Raw genomic sequence first — 13,745 nt, forward strand, 5'->3', positions numbered from 1 at the left:
ATGGCAAACAATGAGTTCAGCCGTGTCTGATAAAGCCAGTATAACAATGACTTTACATGCATGTGAGTATGCCTTAGTTTAGTAGTATAAGAAAAAGATTTCTTTTTAGCTTAGTCAATAAAGAGCAGAAGCATCATTGAACGTCGATCATCGTCAGTGACACTAAAGAGGTATTCCATAACAGTTTCATTTGGACCTCATTAGACAATAATCCCTTTGACTTTGTATTTATTTCAGTTGCAGTTTTAGATGTAGTTTAGCTTTAGTTATCAGCATAGCAATACTGAAAAGAGCTGCAGTGCATTGTGGGATTAAGAGTCCAATCGGAGTGAAACCAAATGGAAAGATCCCTAGCTAAGGAGCATTAGGGAATAGTCAGTCAAGCTCCCTTTTGTTTCAGATCACCGTCTTCCGCATGGGCAGCGAAGGCCAGCAGGACATCGAGATGTCCATCCTCACCGCGCTGCTCAAAGGTCAGCCTTCGACGTAGCATCCTCACCTGTGATTGGCAAATGACCTTACGGTCTTAGAGGAGTCATTGATGGGTCACCGACAAGCGATTGACAGATGAACTCCTTTTCCGGCATTGACGACAACGCTTCAAACGGATCGGACGTCCCGAACGCGACGCGACAGGCACCAACGCGTCGGCGTGCGACCAATTGAGTTTGGCTCTGGCGTGGAATCGCGTGGACATCGCTCGCAGTCAGATCTTCGTGCACGGACACCACTGGCCGGTGAGCGAGCGCGCGCGAAAGCGAGCGAACCGACGCTCGCCGGATTTTAGCGCCGCCCCCGGTCACGTCTGTCGCTCGGTGTGCAGCCGGTGACCCTGAGCGAGCGCCCCAAAAGTCCGGCGGCCCAGCGCGCGGCGGCGGCGGTGCCGGCCAAGGGGAAAGCCCGAGGGAAGAAAGGAAAGGCGGGGAAAAACAAAGCGGAACCCCCGGAGGAGACGGACCCCAGGAAGTTGGAGCTGCTCGGCTGGGTAACGCCAGGGTCCCGTCCGTCCGTCTCGAGCGCCGGCCGCAAAGCGTCGTCGACGACGGTGTCCCCCGCAGGTCAACTCTCTGGAGCAGGCCATGATGGACGCGCTGGTGTTGGACCGCGTGGACTTTGTGAAACTTCTCATCGAGAACGGCGTCAACATCCATCACTTCCTCACCATCCCCCGTCTGGAGGAACTCTACAACACGGTCAGTCGCGCCGCGCGGGTGAGGCCGCCCTCTCTGCCGACTGACGCGCTCCGTGCGTCTCGGGACTCCGCAGAAGCTGGGGCCCGCCAACACGCTGCACTTTGTGGTCCGAGATGTCAAGAAGGTGAGTCGGACGGCGACGCCCGAGACGGTAGCCGACGCGACCGACGAATTCCGCGACGCGTTCAGGGGAACCTCCCTCCGGACTACCAGATCACCTTGATCGACATCGGATTGGTTCTGGAGTTCCTGATGGGCGGAGCTTATCGCTGCAATTACACCAGGAAGACCTTCAGGACGCTCTACAACAACCTGTACGGCCTGAAGAGGGTGAGCCTAGTCACAACTCGCTGGTAGGCGCAAAGGTTATCCCCTCGGTGACTTCTCCTCTTCCAGCCCAAAGCCCTGAAGCTTCTCGGCATGGAGGTAAGATCGGCGAAGGCGCGGCGGCGGCGAGGAGGAGACAAACGTTCTTCCTGGCGTCCTCCAGGATGACGAGCCTCGTCCCAAGGGCAAGAAGAACAAGAAGAAGGAGGAGGAGGTGGACATCGACGTGGACGACCCCGAGGTGAGCCGCTTCCAGTACCCCTTCCACGAGCTGATGGTGTGGGCCGTGTTGATGAAACGCCAGAAGATGGCGCTCTTCTTGTGGGAGCGCGGCGAAGAGGCCATGGCTAAAGCGCTGGTGGCCTGCAAGCTCTACAAGGCGATGGCCCACGAGTCGTCCCAGAGCGAGCTGGTGGATGACATCTACCAGGATCTGGAGAACAATTCCAAGTGAGGCCAACGGGCGGGGGCGGGCGACCGCTAGCGACCCGACGTGACGTGACGCGACGTGTTTTCGCTCGCAGGGAATTTGGCCAGCTGGCCTACGAACTTCTGGAACAGTCGTACAAACGCGACGAGCAGGTGGCCATGAAGCTGTTGACCTACGAGCTGAAGAACTGGAGCAACTCCACCTGTCTCAAGCTGGCCGTGGCCGCCAAACACCGAGACTTTATCGCCCACACGTGCAGCCAGATGCTGCTCACCGACATGTGGATGGGATGTCTACGCATGGGCAAGAGCAATAGCCTCAAGGTAACGCGTCGCCATCTGCCGGCCCGCTTTCTCTTAGCCGTACGTCGGCCGCAATTCCGCTTTTATCCTGAGGTGGGATCGCTGAGCCTAGGACTTTAGCCCCCGACAGAGGGCCACTTTCAGAAAAATCAAAGGCTGCGGGGGCCCACTTGACACATTTTTATTTGTCAAAGAGAGGATTGGAAAAAGGGAACAAAAAAATCGGCTATATTTATTTTTGACGTACAGTGGGGAGAACAAGTATTTGATACATTGCCAATGATCGGCAGTGTATCAAATACTTGTTCTCCCCATTGTATGAACTCATTGGCCAGTCAAATTGGTTTGGACAGCTATTAAGGTTAAAGGCAGTGAAATATGATCGCTCAATGCCAGCCTCCCCAGTTGATGTCTCGAACTGTCAAAGATGAATGACATGAAAAGGGAGGATTTCAACGTTGCCTTCGCGTCCTTCTCAAATAAAGTTTGGACAGCCCCGGACTTCATCTCCGATGCCATCCGCGCACGGTGCTTTGACGAGCGCAAAAGCCCCCTGCCGAAATCAAGCCGGTCCGCCGTTGCTTCCGCAGGTGATTTTAGGAATCGTCTTTCCTCCCGCCATCCTCCTGCTGGAGTTTCGCATCGGCGACGAGACGTCCTTCCACTCGTCCAAGGAGAACGAGAGCGGCAGAGGCAGAGACGACGACAACAAGTCTGGCAAAGTAAGGCTGCCGCCAGAGTTTCCCGTCTGGGTTTTCCTATCGGACGCCCGACTTTGGTTCCAGGACGCCGGTTCCAACGTGGACGCCGTGTCCAAGAAAGGAGACGAGGAGGACAACCAGAAGAAAGGGGGCAAGAGGGTTCCCGTCGGGAGGAAGATTTACGAGTTTTACAACGCTCCCTTCACCAAGTTCTGGTTCAACACGGCGAGTAGACCTCTCCGAGCTATTGGCCTTTCCTGACTTGGGAGTTCCTGACTCGTGCGCGTTAACCCCTCAGATCTCCTACCTGGTGTACCTGATGCTTTACAACTATATCATCCTGGTGAAGATGGAGCGCTGGCCCTCGCTCCAGGAGTGGATCGTCATTTCCTACATCATCACGCTGGGCCTGGAGAAGGTCCGACAGGTAAAGGGGCCGACGCGGCGAGGGTGCCGGGCCGTTAGTGTTTCGCCGATGCCGTTTTGCGCCTTCAATGCCGATATCCGGCTGCGCGGTATCGGCCGAGAGTTTACCGATACCGCCTCTTTTGAAAAAAGTAGCTCACAAAAGCGAGTACGCCCCTTGCATTTCTGCAAATTTAAAATTCTGATCTTTCCATTGGTCGACACTAAAGATATGACTCTGACTCACGGTGAAAAGTTGCTTATATAACATTGTAAATTTGTTGTTCCCTCAAAATAATGCCATGCATGTCAACAAAAGTGAGTGAAAATGCTCAAATAGAGCTCAGTTAGGAGTCATATTCTTTCTTCATAGTCATGTGACACATTAGTGTAACACGATCTGATGTGTGAACGGGTGACGGGTTTGTTCAGTTTGGTATTACGGCTCTTACGCATTCATACCGGTCACAGAAAGGTCAAAACAGCACCTCATGGCCAAAAACTCTCTGAAGATCAGTTACTTTGTTACTCTACATAAACATGACCTATGAGAAGATTACCAATACCCTGAAACTGAGCTGCAGCAAAGAGGCCAAGACCATCCTGCGGTTTACCAGGACAGGTTTTATTTTTTTTTTTTTTTTCGTTTTTGTAACTTTTCACGGCAAGATCCTGATGTCAGAGCCAGGGAAGCTGAAGCAGAAGATCAACGTTTGGCTGGAGGACTACTGGAACATCACGGACCTGGTGGCCATCTGGGTTTTCGTGCTGGGCCTGTTGCTGCGGCTGCAGAACGAACCCTACATGGGCTACGGTCGCGTCATCTACTGCGTGGACATCATCTTCTGGTACATTCGCGTGCTGGACATCTTTGGCGTCAACAAGTACCTGGGACCCTACGTCATGATGATCGGGAAGATGGTGAGCGCCCGGGAAAGCGGCCCGGGTAGCGTTAGATCTGACCGACGTCCTTTTCCGCCTCTCAGATGATCGACATGTTGTACTTTGTGGTGATCATGCTGGTGGTCTTGATGAGCTTCGGCGTGGCGCGCCAGGCCATCCTGCACCCGGACGAGGAGCCCACTTGGCGCCTGGCGCGCAACATCTTCTACATGCCCTACTGGATGATCTACGGCGAGGTGTTTGCCGACTCCATAGACCGTAAGACTAGAATTCATAGTAAGACTTCCCCTCAGCCCATCCGCCTTCTTCAAACGCTTCTTCTTGGCAGAAGACACACACACACACACACTCACACGTGCAAAAGGGCTGCCACGTGCACTTGTCTTTAACAGTCCCTTCGTTATTTTGGAAGCGCTGCCTTCGTGTTGGAGTCGCATCTTATTCCCCCTTCTAACTCTGGGCTGGACATTTTAGCATCGGTACTTGAAAAACAGTCAGTCAGACTATGTATATGATTTTTACAAAGCAAAAGCAGATCTTTGCAAACATCTCATTCGCATTCAGATAGTCATTTACTTTTATCTAGGATTGCGAGAACCACAGAAATTGGACCAGCTTTAGGTTTTGGAAAGTGTCAAATGCAATCTAGCCTAGCTCCAAACTGAAATGTAGCCCCCTCCTTCCCCCCCAAAATAAAAACATGAATAAATACAAAATGCCCACCGAGGAGTTTATCACTAGTCAACGTCCAATCCATCTGAAGTGGGTAAAATGGATCGCACGTCTAGCGCCGTCAATGGCAGCCAATGAGGATTTCAAGCATTATTCGCCCTTTAAATGACAACAAATTTGCTTTGGCTGACCGTTTGTTAAACACAGGGACATTAGCCTGAGCTACACTAGCTTTTTCTGTAGTGATGAACTCTTTCGGTGCCATTGACGGGAGTAGGCGTCCAATCGTCATTCTGCTGTGAATTTCAACGAGGTTACCACCGATGGACATTCCAATCTATTTGAAGCGACAGGGTGGCAGGGAATGAACGCTTGTTTACAACAACAAAATAACCTGAAGAAGCGTGTCAATTTTTTTCAGAAAACTGTGGAAAAATTTAAAAATGAAAAGGAAAACTAGAGCAACTTGGGGGGGGGGTCGAAAACCTGACAAACAGGGAAAACACAAAATTTGCACCAACGGTGAAAAAATTGAAAACCCACACACAAACACAAAAAACGATCAACGGGGACAGTTTTTGTCAAATGTTGTCCATTGCAAAAGAATGGTCAAACTTGCATGACAAATCTGATTTTGTTTCCACTTTCTAATCCTTACTAATCCTTTTGCAATTCTTGTCTTTGTCAAATATCGGCAGTTTACGCCATGGAGATCAATCGTAAGCAATGAAAACACACAGACGCCACTTCCTCACCGGTGAGGGGAACTGTGCGTGAGTGTAATTATGCGTGCGTGTGTACGTCAGCTCCGTGCGGGGACAACATGTACGACGAGGACGGGAAGAAGCTCCCCCCGTGTATCCCGGGCGCTTGGCTGACGCCGGCCATCATGGCCTGCTATCTGCTGGTGGCCAATATCCTTCTGGTGAACCTGCTCATCGCCGTCTTCAAGTTAGTGTGGACAAACCAAAAATGTTTTTGCAAAATGGGTTGCTAAAATACCACATTTTCAAAAAGTCAAAGAGCGGTCCTTGATTTTGTCTCAACGTTTGCGCGCAGCAACACGTTCTTTGAGGTGAAGTCGATATCCAATCAAGTGTGGAAGTTCCAGCGCTACCAGCTGATCATGACCTTCCACGACCGGCCCATCCTACCGCCTCCCCTCATCGTCTTCCCGCACGTCTTCATCGTCCTAAAGCGCCTCTGCTGCCGGTGCCTGCGTGGGCGGCGACCGCGCCGCGACCGCGACGACAACCAGAGACGCCTACGTAAGTCCCGCTGCGCGCGAGCTTTAAGTCTGAAATGACACCCGACCCGTCACCGTTTTGTATTTTTGCCACTGGCGAAACACGCATTCGCGGGAAGGGCCGGCCGGTTCGGAAACGGGCGTCGACCCGGAGTGGCGCCGACGGGTCGGGAAACGGGCCGTATGCCGTACGGGCCCAAAATGAAATTTAGACCGGGGTTCCGACCTTTCTTCGGTTTGCCAATAGCTAAACCGCAAAAATGGAGTAAGCTCAAAATTGCACCGATGAAAACGCTGCACAGGTGCAAATTGAATGTTAGCGCAGTATTTGCTCATTTCTGCAAGAGCTAGTGCAGTGTGGCATAGATGTATCAGGAGATATGCCAAATGCAATTGTTAGTGTAACCAATCCGGAAATGGCCGAGTGTTGCACTGAAGAATCGGTGGCAAATGCAATCAAAGGTCCAAATTGAAACTTTGAGTACTATTTGGAAGTGCGCTTCAAACTAAAGAAATGGTGTCCGATCACTCTCGTTTCTATGTGCCTCGTATGTGTGCTGTAGAGCTCCTGCTGGGCGCGGACGAGCTGAAAAGTCTCCACGAGTTCGAGGAGCAGTGCGTGGACGAGTACTTCCGAGAAAAGGACGACGAGAAGCAGTCGTCCAACAACGAGCGCATCCGCGTCACCTCCGAGAGGTAAAAGATGTTTCGTGCGCATGTCGTGGAACCTGCTCGCGTGCTGACGTGTAAAGAACATGGTTGGAGAACAGTGGTGTTACCAGGACACCAGGTGTGGGTGGGCATTAGTCTTACCTGGGGGGGGCAAAAAAAAAAAACTACAATGCTCAAGTAAGTCGAAATCCAGCATAGGGCCACCTCACCTTAAAACATGTTTTGTTTTCTCCTTGAGATAACTGTTGTTGTCATTTGGTCGAAACAAATAAAAGTTGATTTGATTTGACTTGACTTAGAACACATCCATAACTGAACAGTATGGACATGCAGGTGACAATTATTTATTTCAGGTAACCTATTGTGGCTCCTGGGTTTTATTATTATTATTATAGTTATTCTTTGTTCCACTGCCTCTCTGAGCTCAATTTGACCCCCTTAGAATGTTTCAAAATGCACCAAAATCGGCAGGCAGGTCAAGACAGTTGCAATCTTTGATTCCGTGTAAAGACAAATTCAAATACTCTATGTAGGGCCCCCTAGTAGTCATTCTTTGTCCGGCCGACGCTTTGAGCCCTACTTTGACCCCCTTAGAATTCTTCAAAACTCACCAAACTCAACAGCCAGGTGAACACTGGTGAAAACTTCGATAAAATGTAAAAAAAAAAAAATCTAAATATGTGTAAAAGTGTGTAGCTCCCCCTAGGAACAAAACCAACATTTCATATCTTTTTTTTTTTCTTTTAAGTGAAAGAGGAGGTAACAACATAAAGGTTAAAACTTAGAACACATCAGTACTATATGAGTGGATTATTCTGTCCTCAATGTGTGTGAGTACACAAATTGACAGATAGCGAACATAAGAAGCTCAAAAGAGAAATCAGAGTTCAATGGGCTTAACTGATGTCATCATTTCTTTTGACAGGAGCACGTTTCTGATTATTTTTGTAAAACTGAAAATAATAAAACATTGGGTCAATAACTTGCACAAATCACAAAATACCGCAAAGTACACACACACACACACGTGTCCATTTGAGTCGGAGCACTAGCCAATTAGCTCACATGCAACAAACAATATAACTACATTTCCCATATTTTAAACAAAATGAAATACACATCACTAATAACTATGGATTACTGATGAATATATACAAAGAAGAAATATAACTCACAAGCGATGCATGTATCAGACACAAACAGTGTGATGAGAATGTGAATACTGCCACTGTGTACTGGATGTAGACGTTAGCTGGTCTGTATAGACCCTACTCACTCACCAACGTCACACAATGACGTGTCACTGTATCCGGCCAGCATATTGTCCGTCATTGTTTATCCGTATTCTCTAAAATGGCAACAATCAATAAAAAAAAAAAAAAGTTGACTGCGATGGCCGACGCTTCAAGGATATGTGGATATTGGACTATTTCTTCAATAAAATACGCAACAACTGTGTCTGCCTCATTTGCTAAGAGACAGTCGCTGTTTTCAAAGAGTTCGATGTGACGCGATTTTACCCAACAAAACACGCTGACATGTACAACATTACAAGGAAGATAGGCAACGAGAAATTATAGCAACTTGAAGCTAGTTTAATTTCACAGCAACAGCCCGAATGTCGAAAGAGAACGCCACACAGGTGAGATTGTTGAAATTATGAATTTAAAATAATAATAAAGCAAATGTGACACACAGAAGGGCTTGCTAAAATTTTTTAAAATATGTTGTTCTACGTAAATCAGCCAAGGTAGCCCCCACATTTTTACCACACCAAATCTGGCCCCCTTTGAAAAAAGTTTGGACATCCCTGTTTAACTGATGATCCGTAGACGAGGCCAGCTTCTTTCACTTGGTACCAGCTTAATATGTAGAACTTCCAAGTCTCTCCGTCTATCTTCTCTGTTACTGCGACCGACCGCCACACGCGCCTTCACCATTTTGATTATTAATGTTAACGAGCAGAAAAACACGCCATAATAGGAGGAATTTACGTAGTGGTAATGCGTAAACACGACGAACTGACGGACAATATGGCGCGGAGGCGTGGTCGTGACGTCATGTGAGTGGGATCTGTAGCACTGAGTTCGCATTTACATATAATCACGTCAGCAGAGAGCGCAGAAACCCATAAAATCAGTTGCACCCAAGCGCCACCAGAGGGAAACAAAACACAAAAAAACATGCAAGAAACAAGTGGACATGAGAGGGATACCCTACGCGGTGCCCGGACTGCCGTTAGTACTACATCCAGTTTTCTTTGGGTGGGCAGAGCGTGCCCGTGGGTGGGCACTGCCCCCAAGTAACGCCCCTGTTGGAGAACACCTCGTGTGCTGTTCCCACAAGGGGAAGAACATGTTCCGGCATCAGAATGAGGTGAAGATGTTAAAGACATGTGAAAAAGATTATTGTTTTTTTAAGGTGCACATTAAGGAGGTAGAAAAAAACCAAAAGAATATAGAACATGTCTGATGTCTATTTTCTTGTTTTTTGTTTTTTTTTTTTTTGAGAAAGTAGAACGTTGAGGAGGTCCACACATAGAAAACACAAAAATATTGGGTTAGCTTTGTTTGTATTTTTGACAAGTTGGAGAACATGTAGGTGGTATAAGCCAGTAGGTGGAGAATCCATTTGGTTTATGTTCTTCCGCCAGAGTGGAGAACATGTCGATGCGCCTGGAGGAAGTTAACGAGCGCGAGCACTCCATGAAGGCGTCCCTGCAGACGGTGGATCTCCGGCTGGCGCAGCTGGAGGAGTTTTCGGCCCGCATGATGGGCGCTTTGGAGAAGCTGGCGGGCGTGGAACCGCCCGCGGTAGCCGCCCGGGACGCTTTGGCGGCCCGCGACGTCTCGCCGTGCCGCCGCGGCAGCTTCGCCAGCGCCGACGGCGGGAGCCTCTACCGCTTTCGGTTGGAACACGACGCCGGCTTCGATGCCGGCGACGCCGCCTCGGTGACGGGGAGTCCGGAGAGACGGCGCCCCGATCTCGCCGCGCCCTCTCCGGGCGAGGTCCGATCCACGCCGGACGGGGCTCGTCGCTCCGTCCGCTCTCCGTCCAACGTGGACATCCGGGTCTCGCCTTGCCACGGCGACCGGGTAGAGGCGGACGACGACGACGACGGCGGCAAGTTCCCCGCGCTCCGATCCAAGAGCCTCAACATTAACGCCAGGAAGAGAAGTGAGGAGCGGCCGCGCGCCGCCGCCAGCCTCGTCGACCTCGTCGACATCGATGGGCGGCGAGAATAGCTCTAAACAGAGTGTGTCTAAACTTTGTTCTCCAAGCTTACAGAAAAATCAAATGATGCCACTTGAGAGTTCGGATAGCGCTCAATGGCAGACAAAGTAGGTGAACCCAAAATGCCCCAAATTTATTATGAAATCACCAAAAATCTAAAAGAAGTGACCCATGGGAGAACAAGGCATCCCCCCGTAACTTCTCCAGAAATGACAGTTTGGTTTTTTTTGACTATTCACATGCAGTGGGAAGGATGACCACCAGGAGCAGTGAGGCTCTGCCTTACGTGCCTACGCTAACGGCACGCGATACAATTTGAAATTTGAGCCGTTTCTGCCATTTGAAATGATTGGGGGTCATTTGGAAGGGGGGGGGGGGGGTCGTCAATAAATCAACGTTGCAACCATTAACGTTAGGTCAAAGAGGAGCCTGCGTCAGTCACATCAATTTTTGGAGTATGTCCAAGTTGGAATACGGTCAAAAGGCGTCAGCCGGGATGGGCGATGCGCCAAAAAAGCCAACAAAAAACTAATACTGTATATATTTTATTGAGTGAAACAAAAGTACGACCAAGTATTTTGGCCAAAGAGGGAAAAAAAAGGGACTACGAGGGAAAAAAAGAGAGAATATTAGGGGAATAAAGTCATACATTGTTATTAGAGATTTGCCGAAAATGGCTAAAAATGCGTTGCTATTTTCGACGCATCGCTCGTTGTAATATGACAAGATTAATTCTATTCTATTATTACAAGTTTAAAGTAGCAATGTTGCATAACTTTACTAATACTACGAGTTCGGATTAGTGGCAATGTTCGGTAACTTTATGTCATTTGACAAAAAAATAGTCATGAAAGTGGTAATATGAGAATAAAATGATACATTTTAATATTACAAAATTAAAGTCGTAAAAATACGAGAAAGTTATTTTAATCATGACTAGATTGTCATATTACGAGAAAAACAGTTTTGGTATAATATTTATGAATGTAGTGCGGCTAATTGAGTTAGCTGCTACGTACTTTAAGTAGCGCAGAACTGGCACTATTAAAATCCACACTATTGAGAGCAAGTCGTGTTTTTGGTTTTACAAATCAGGAAATCATTCATCTTTTGGCACAATAAATTATAATCCATAGAAGGATTTAAAACAAATGGCTCCTAATTCATTTGTCCACTGTCACGGAGGCGGTTCAGATCGACGTCAAGTACGTCGCAGGTAATTTAGCTACTTTAGCTGTATTGCATCCATACATATTATGTCATGTAATATAATGACTTTTTTTTTAATGACTTCATTCTGCAGTCCTATTTGTTTGGCCCTAATACTCAATATGTGAGTGTGTGTATATACATTTTATATATATATATATATATATATATATGGCGGAAAACAGAGAGAAGACTGAAAAAGCAGTTTCTGCTCTTGCACACCTCTTTAAAAGAAACTGCTGTCTTTTAAGCCAAAACAACTGTTGTGTTTGATAGAACAATATGTCTATATGCTGCCATAGCGGATTCATGGCACATTAAGCCCCCGAACTATTTTGAATTTGTCCATTTTACCCTGAAAACCCCCGTTTACAGATGTCGTGCAACCGCTTTTGTTTCAACCCAGCCATAAAACGAAGGTAATTCATGATATTTTTGATTCAAAATGTCTCATTTTTTGCTTATAATCATTCATTGATGTCTATTTTTTTTTTTTTTTAAACGACTTTAAAAAATTATTCACACATATTTTAAACTTTTAAACAAATGTCACAATGAAAAAATGGCGTCTGTAAAAAAGTCACGTATATCTACCTCATAACTATGGCTTAATTGTATTTTTTTGTTAGTCGCATTTTCTCTGATATGTTAAATGATAAATAAGTGAGCCAAACAAAAAGTTGAAAAAAATTGTTTAAAAGGGTAAATATATGAAAACCTCGACCACTCCTTGATGTCTGCAATTTCTGCATCGCAACCCTTGTTATATGACCATGTTTCACCCATACGATAAAAAAAAAAAAAAAATCCAGCTGTGGCTTGACACTCAGTGATACATGCTACATGGAGTTTTTGTATCGAAACAGAGTAAGAACGTCATGGCGTCTGTAATTCTGTTCTCGTGTGCTCTCACCTCCAGATAGGGCTTTGCTGTTTAAAAAATATTTTTAAAAAATGCCCTCCAGCTCAAAATTTTTCTTCCCCTAGAAAATTGAGATTTGAAGCTTTCCAGTGATGTATCACACATGCGGAACTTCAAATCACCGGAGTTTTTTCCGCCATATATATATATATATATATATATATATATATATATATATATACATATATATATATATATGCGCAACAAAATGTTAAAAAAAAAAAAAAAAATCCATCCAAATGAATGTTAACCATTGTCATCTTAAAATGGTCTTCCTGTTGAGAATATTTTCTATTTCTTCTTATTTTGTTGACCGATAGGAATGCTTTTAAAGGGAAAGTTTTCATTGATGTGTGAATTTTGGAGAACTCGCTGGAGTCAACAAACTACCTCCTGACATTCCTGCACTTCAATAAAGTCAACAAAATGAAACTTCCACGGTATTTTTTCCATTTCAGTCAAGTTTTTGTCAATCGCTAATTTTTCCATTTTATTTTAGGTTTGGCTTTTTTTTATTGTTCTCTTACAAAATATGAAAATGCTCATGCTAACCCAAAGTCCGTGCGGTTGACGTCCGTTGGGAAAACAACAGCAGGCAGTCCGTTGACAAAAAATTAAAACTAACAGGAGAGTTCTGACACCATGTAGAAACTTGCCTCTTTCTGTGCGAGTCAGGGATCACGCTTGATGAACAAACCACTATTCGTAAAACGATACTGATCGGCCGATTGCCTCGCATGCACACTTCCGTGTAGTCTAATCCAGGGGTCCCCAACCTATTCCACTAAGGCACACTGTGGGTGCAGGATTTCATTCTTACCAAACAAGATGACAACACTTTTTCCCCAATCTGGTGTTTTACAAGTGCAATCAGTTGATTGCAGTCAGGTGTGGCTTGTTTTAGCAGAAGCCTCATTGGTTCAACTGTCTCTGCTGGATCGGCTGGAACAAAAACCAGGACCCACAGTGTGCCTTGAGGACTGGGTTGAAAACCCCTGGCAATACTGCCGCTATTTCAGTAATTAGTAAGAGACATACAACTGTAAGGGTATGGCGACTCATGAGTGTCAAACAACATTTAATCAAATGTTCTACAATACCTGTATGTATAAAACCAGTGGCATTTAGGGTCCATTCTGCAGGGAACGACTGACCTCGGTAGAAATTTGCCGACTGCCATTTCATCCGTTTTGACTGGATGAGTTCCATTTTAAGCTAGTGCGGTCAAAGTTTACAGGACTCAGAAATAGGTGTAGAAGATGAGAACTCAAGAACAAATAGTGCGAAAGTTGAGCCGTCGCCGACCGGACGAAACGAAAGACGCGAGCGCCTTGTGATGACGTGCTGTCTGTACTGGGCTTATTAGGGTCTGCTCGCTCTCACGACATCCTCCTACCGTTGCGTACTGTATGGGCACACCAGGCTAGACAACTGGACAAACGCAGCTGTCGCCTTCTCTGCTCTCCATCCAAACAAATTTCCAAGGTCAAATGTCAAATCGGTTTTAGGGAAAAAAAAAAAAACATTTG

At 46.6% G+C, this 13,745-nt stretch overlaps 1 protein-coding gene across 8 annotated transcripts in view; it reads left to right on the forward strand.

Annotated features, from left to right (window-relative positions):
* Positions 1–12,340, forward strand: part of LOC130914964 (transient receptor potential cation channel subfamily M member 1-like) — a 34,138-nt gene extending 21,798 nt beyond the window's left edge. Inside the window, exons 9-27 of one of the 8 annotated variants that reach the window (XM_057834601.1) lie at positions 401–473; positions 637–737; positions 824–985; positions 1,059–1,193; positions 1,267–1,317; positions 1,383–1,523; positions 1,590–1,619; positions 1,684–1,970; positions 2,045–2,273; positions 2,843–2,974; positions 3,038–3,178; positions 3,252–3,380; positions 4,028–4,279; positions 4,345–4,537; positions 5,632–5,652; positions 5,740–5,884; positions 5,993–6,201; positions 6,743–6,875; positions 9,505–12,340. In XM_057834601.1, coding sequence (XP_057690584.1) covers positions 401–473; positions 637–737; positions 824–985; positions 1,059–1,193; positions 1,267–1,317; positions 1,383–1,523; positions 1,590–1,619; positions 1,684–1,970; positions 2,045–2,273; positions 2,843–2,974; positions 3,038–3,178; positions 3,252–3,380; positions 4,028–4,279; positions 4,345–4,537; positions 5,632–5,652; positions 5,740–5,884; positions 5,993–6,201; positions 6,743–6,875; positions 9,505–10,096 — 3,156 coding nt within the window. In that variant the 3' untranslated portion in view covers positions 10,097–12,340. Of the gene's footprint in view, positions 1–400; positions 474–567; positions 738–823; positions 1,194–1,266; positions 1,524–1,589; positions 1,620–1,683; positions 1,971–2,044; positions 2,274–2,842; positions 2,975–3,037; positions 3,179–3,251; positions 3,381–4,027; positions 4,280–4,344; positions 4,538–5,631; positions 5,653–5,739; positions 5,885–5,992; positions 6,202–6,742; positions 6,876–9,504 lie in introns of those variants that run through there. The other 7 variants (XM_057834608.1, XM_057834594.1, XM_057834577.1 and 4 more) reach the window with 7 other exon arrangements.
* Positions 12,341–13,745: the final 1,405 nt, after the last annotated feature.

The sequence above is a fragment of the Corythoichthys intestinalis genome, chromosome 1, assembly GCF_030265065.1.
Source record: "Corythoichthys intestinalis isolate RoL2023-P3 chromosome 1, ASM3026506v1, whole genome shotgun sequence".
In the NCBI taxonomy this organism is placed as follows: domain Eukaryota; kingdom Metazoa; phylum Chordata; class Actinopteri; order Syngnathiformes; family Syngnathidae; genus Corythoichthys; species Corythoichthys intestinalis.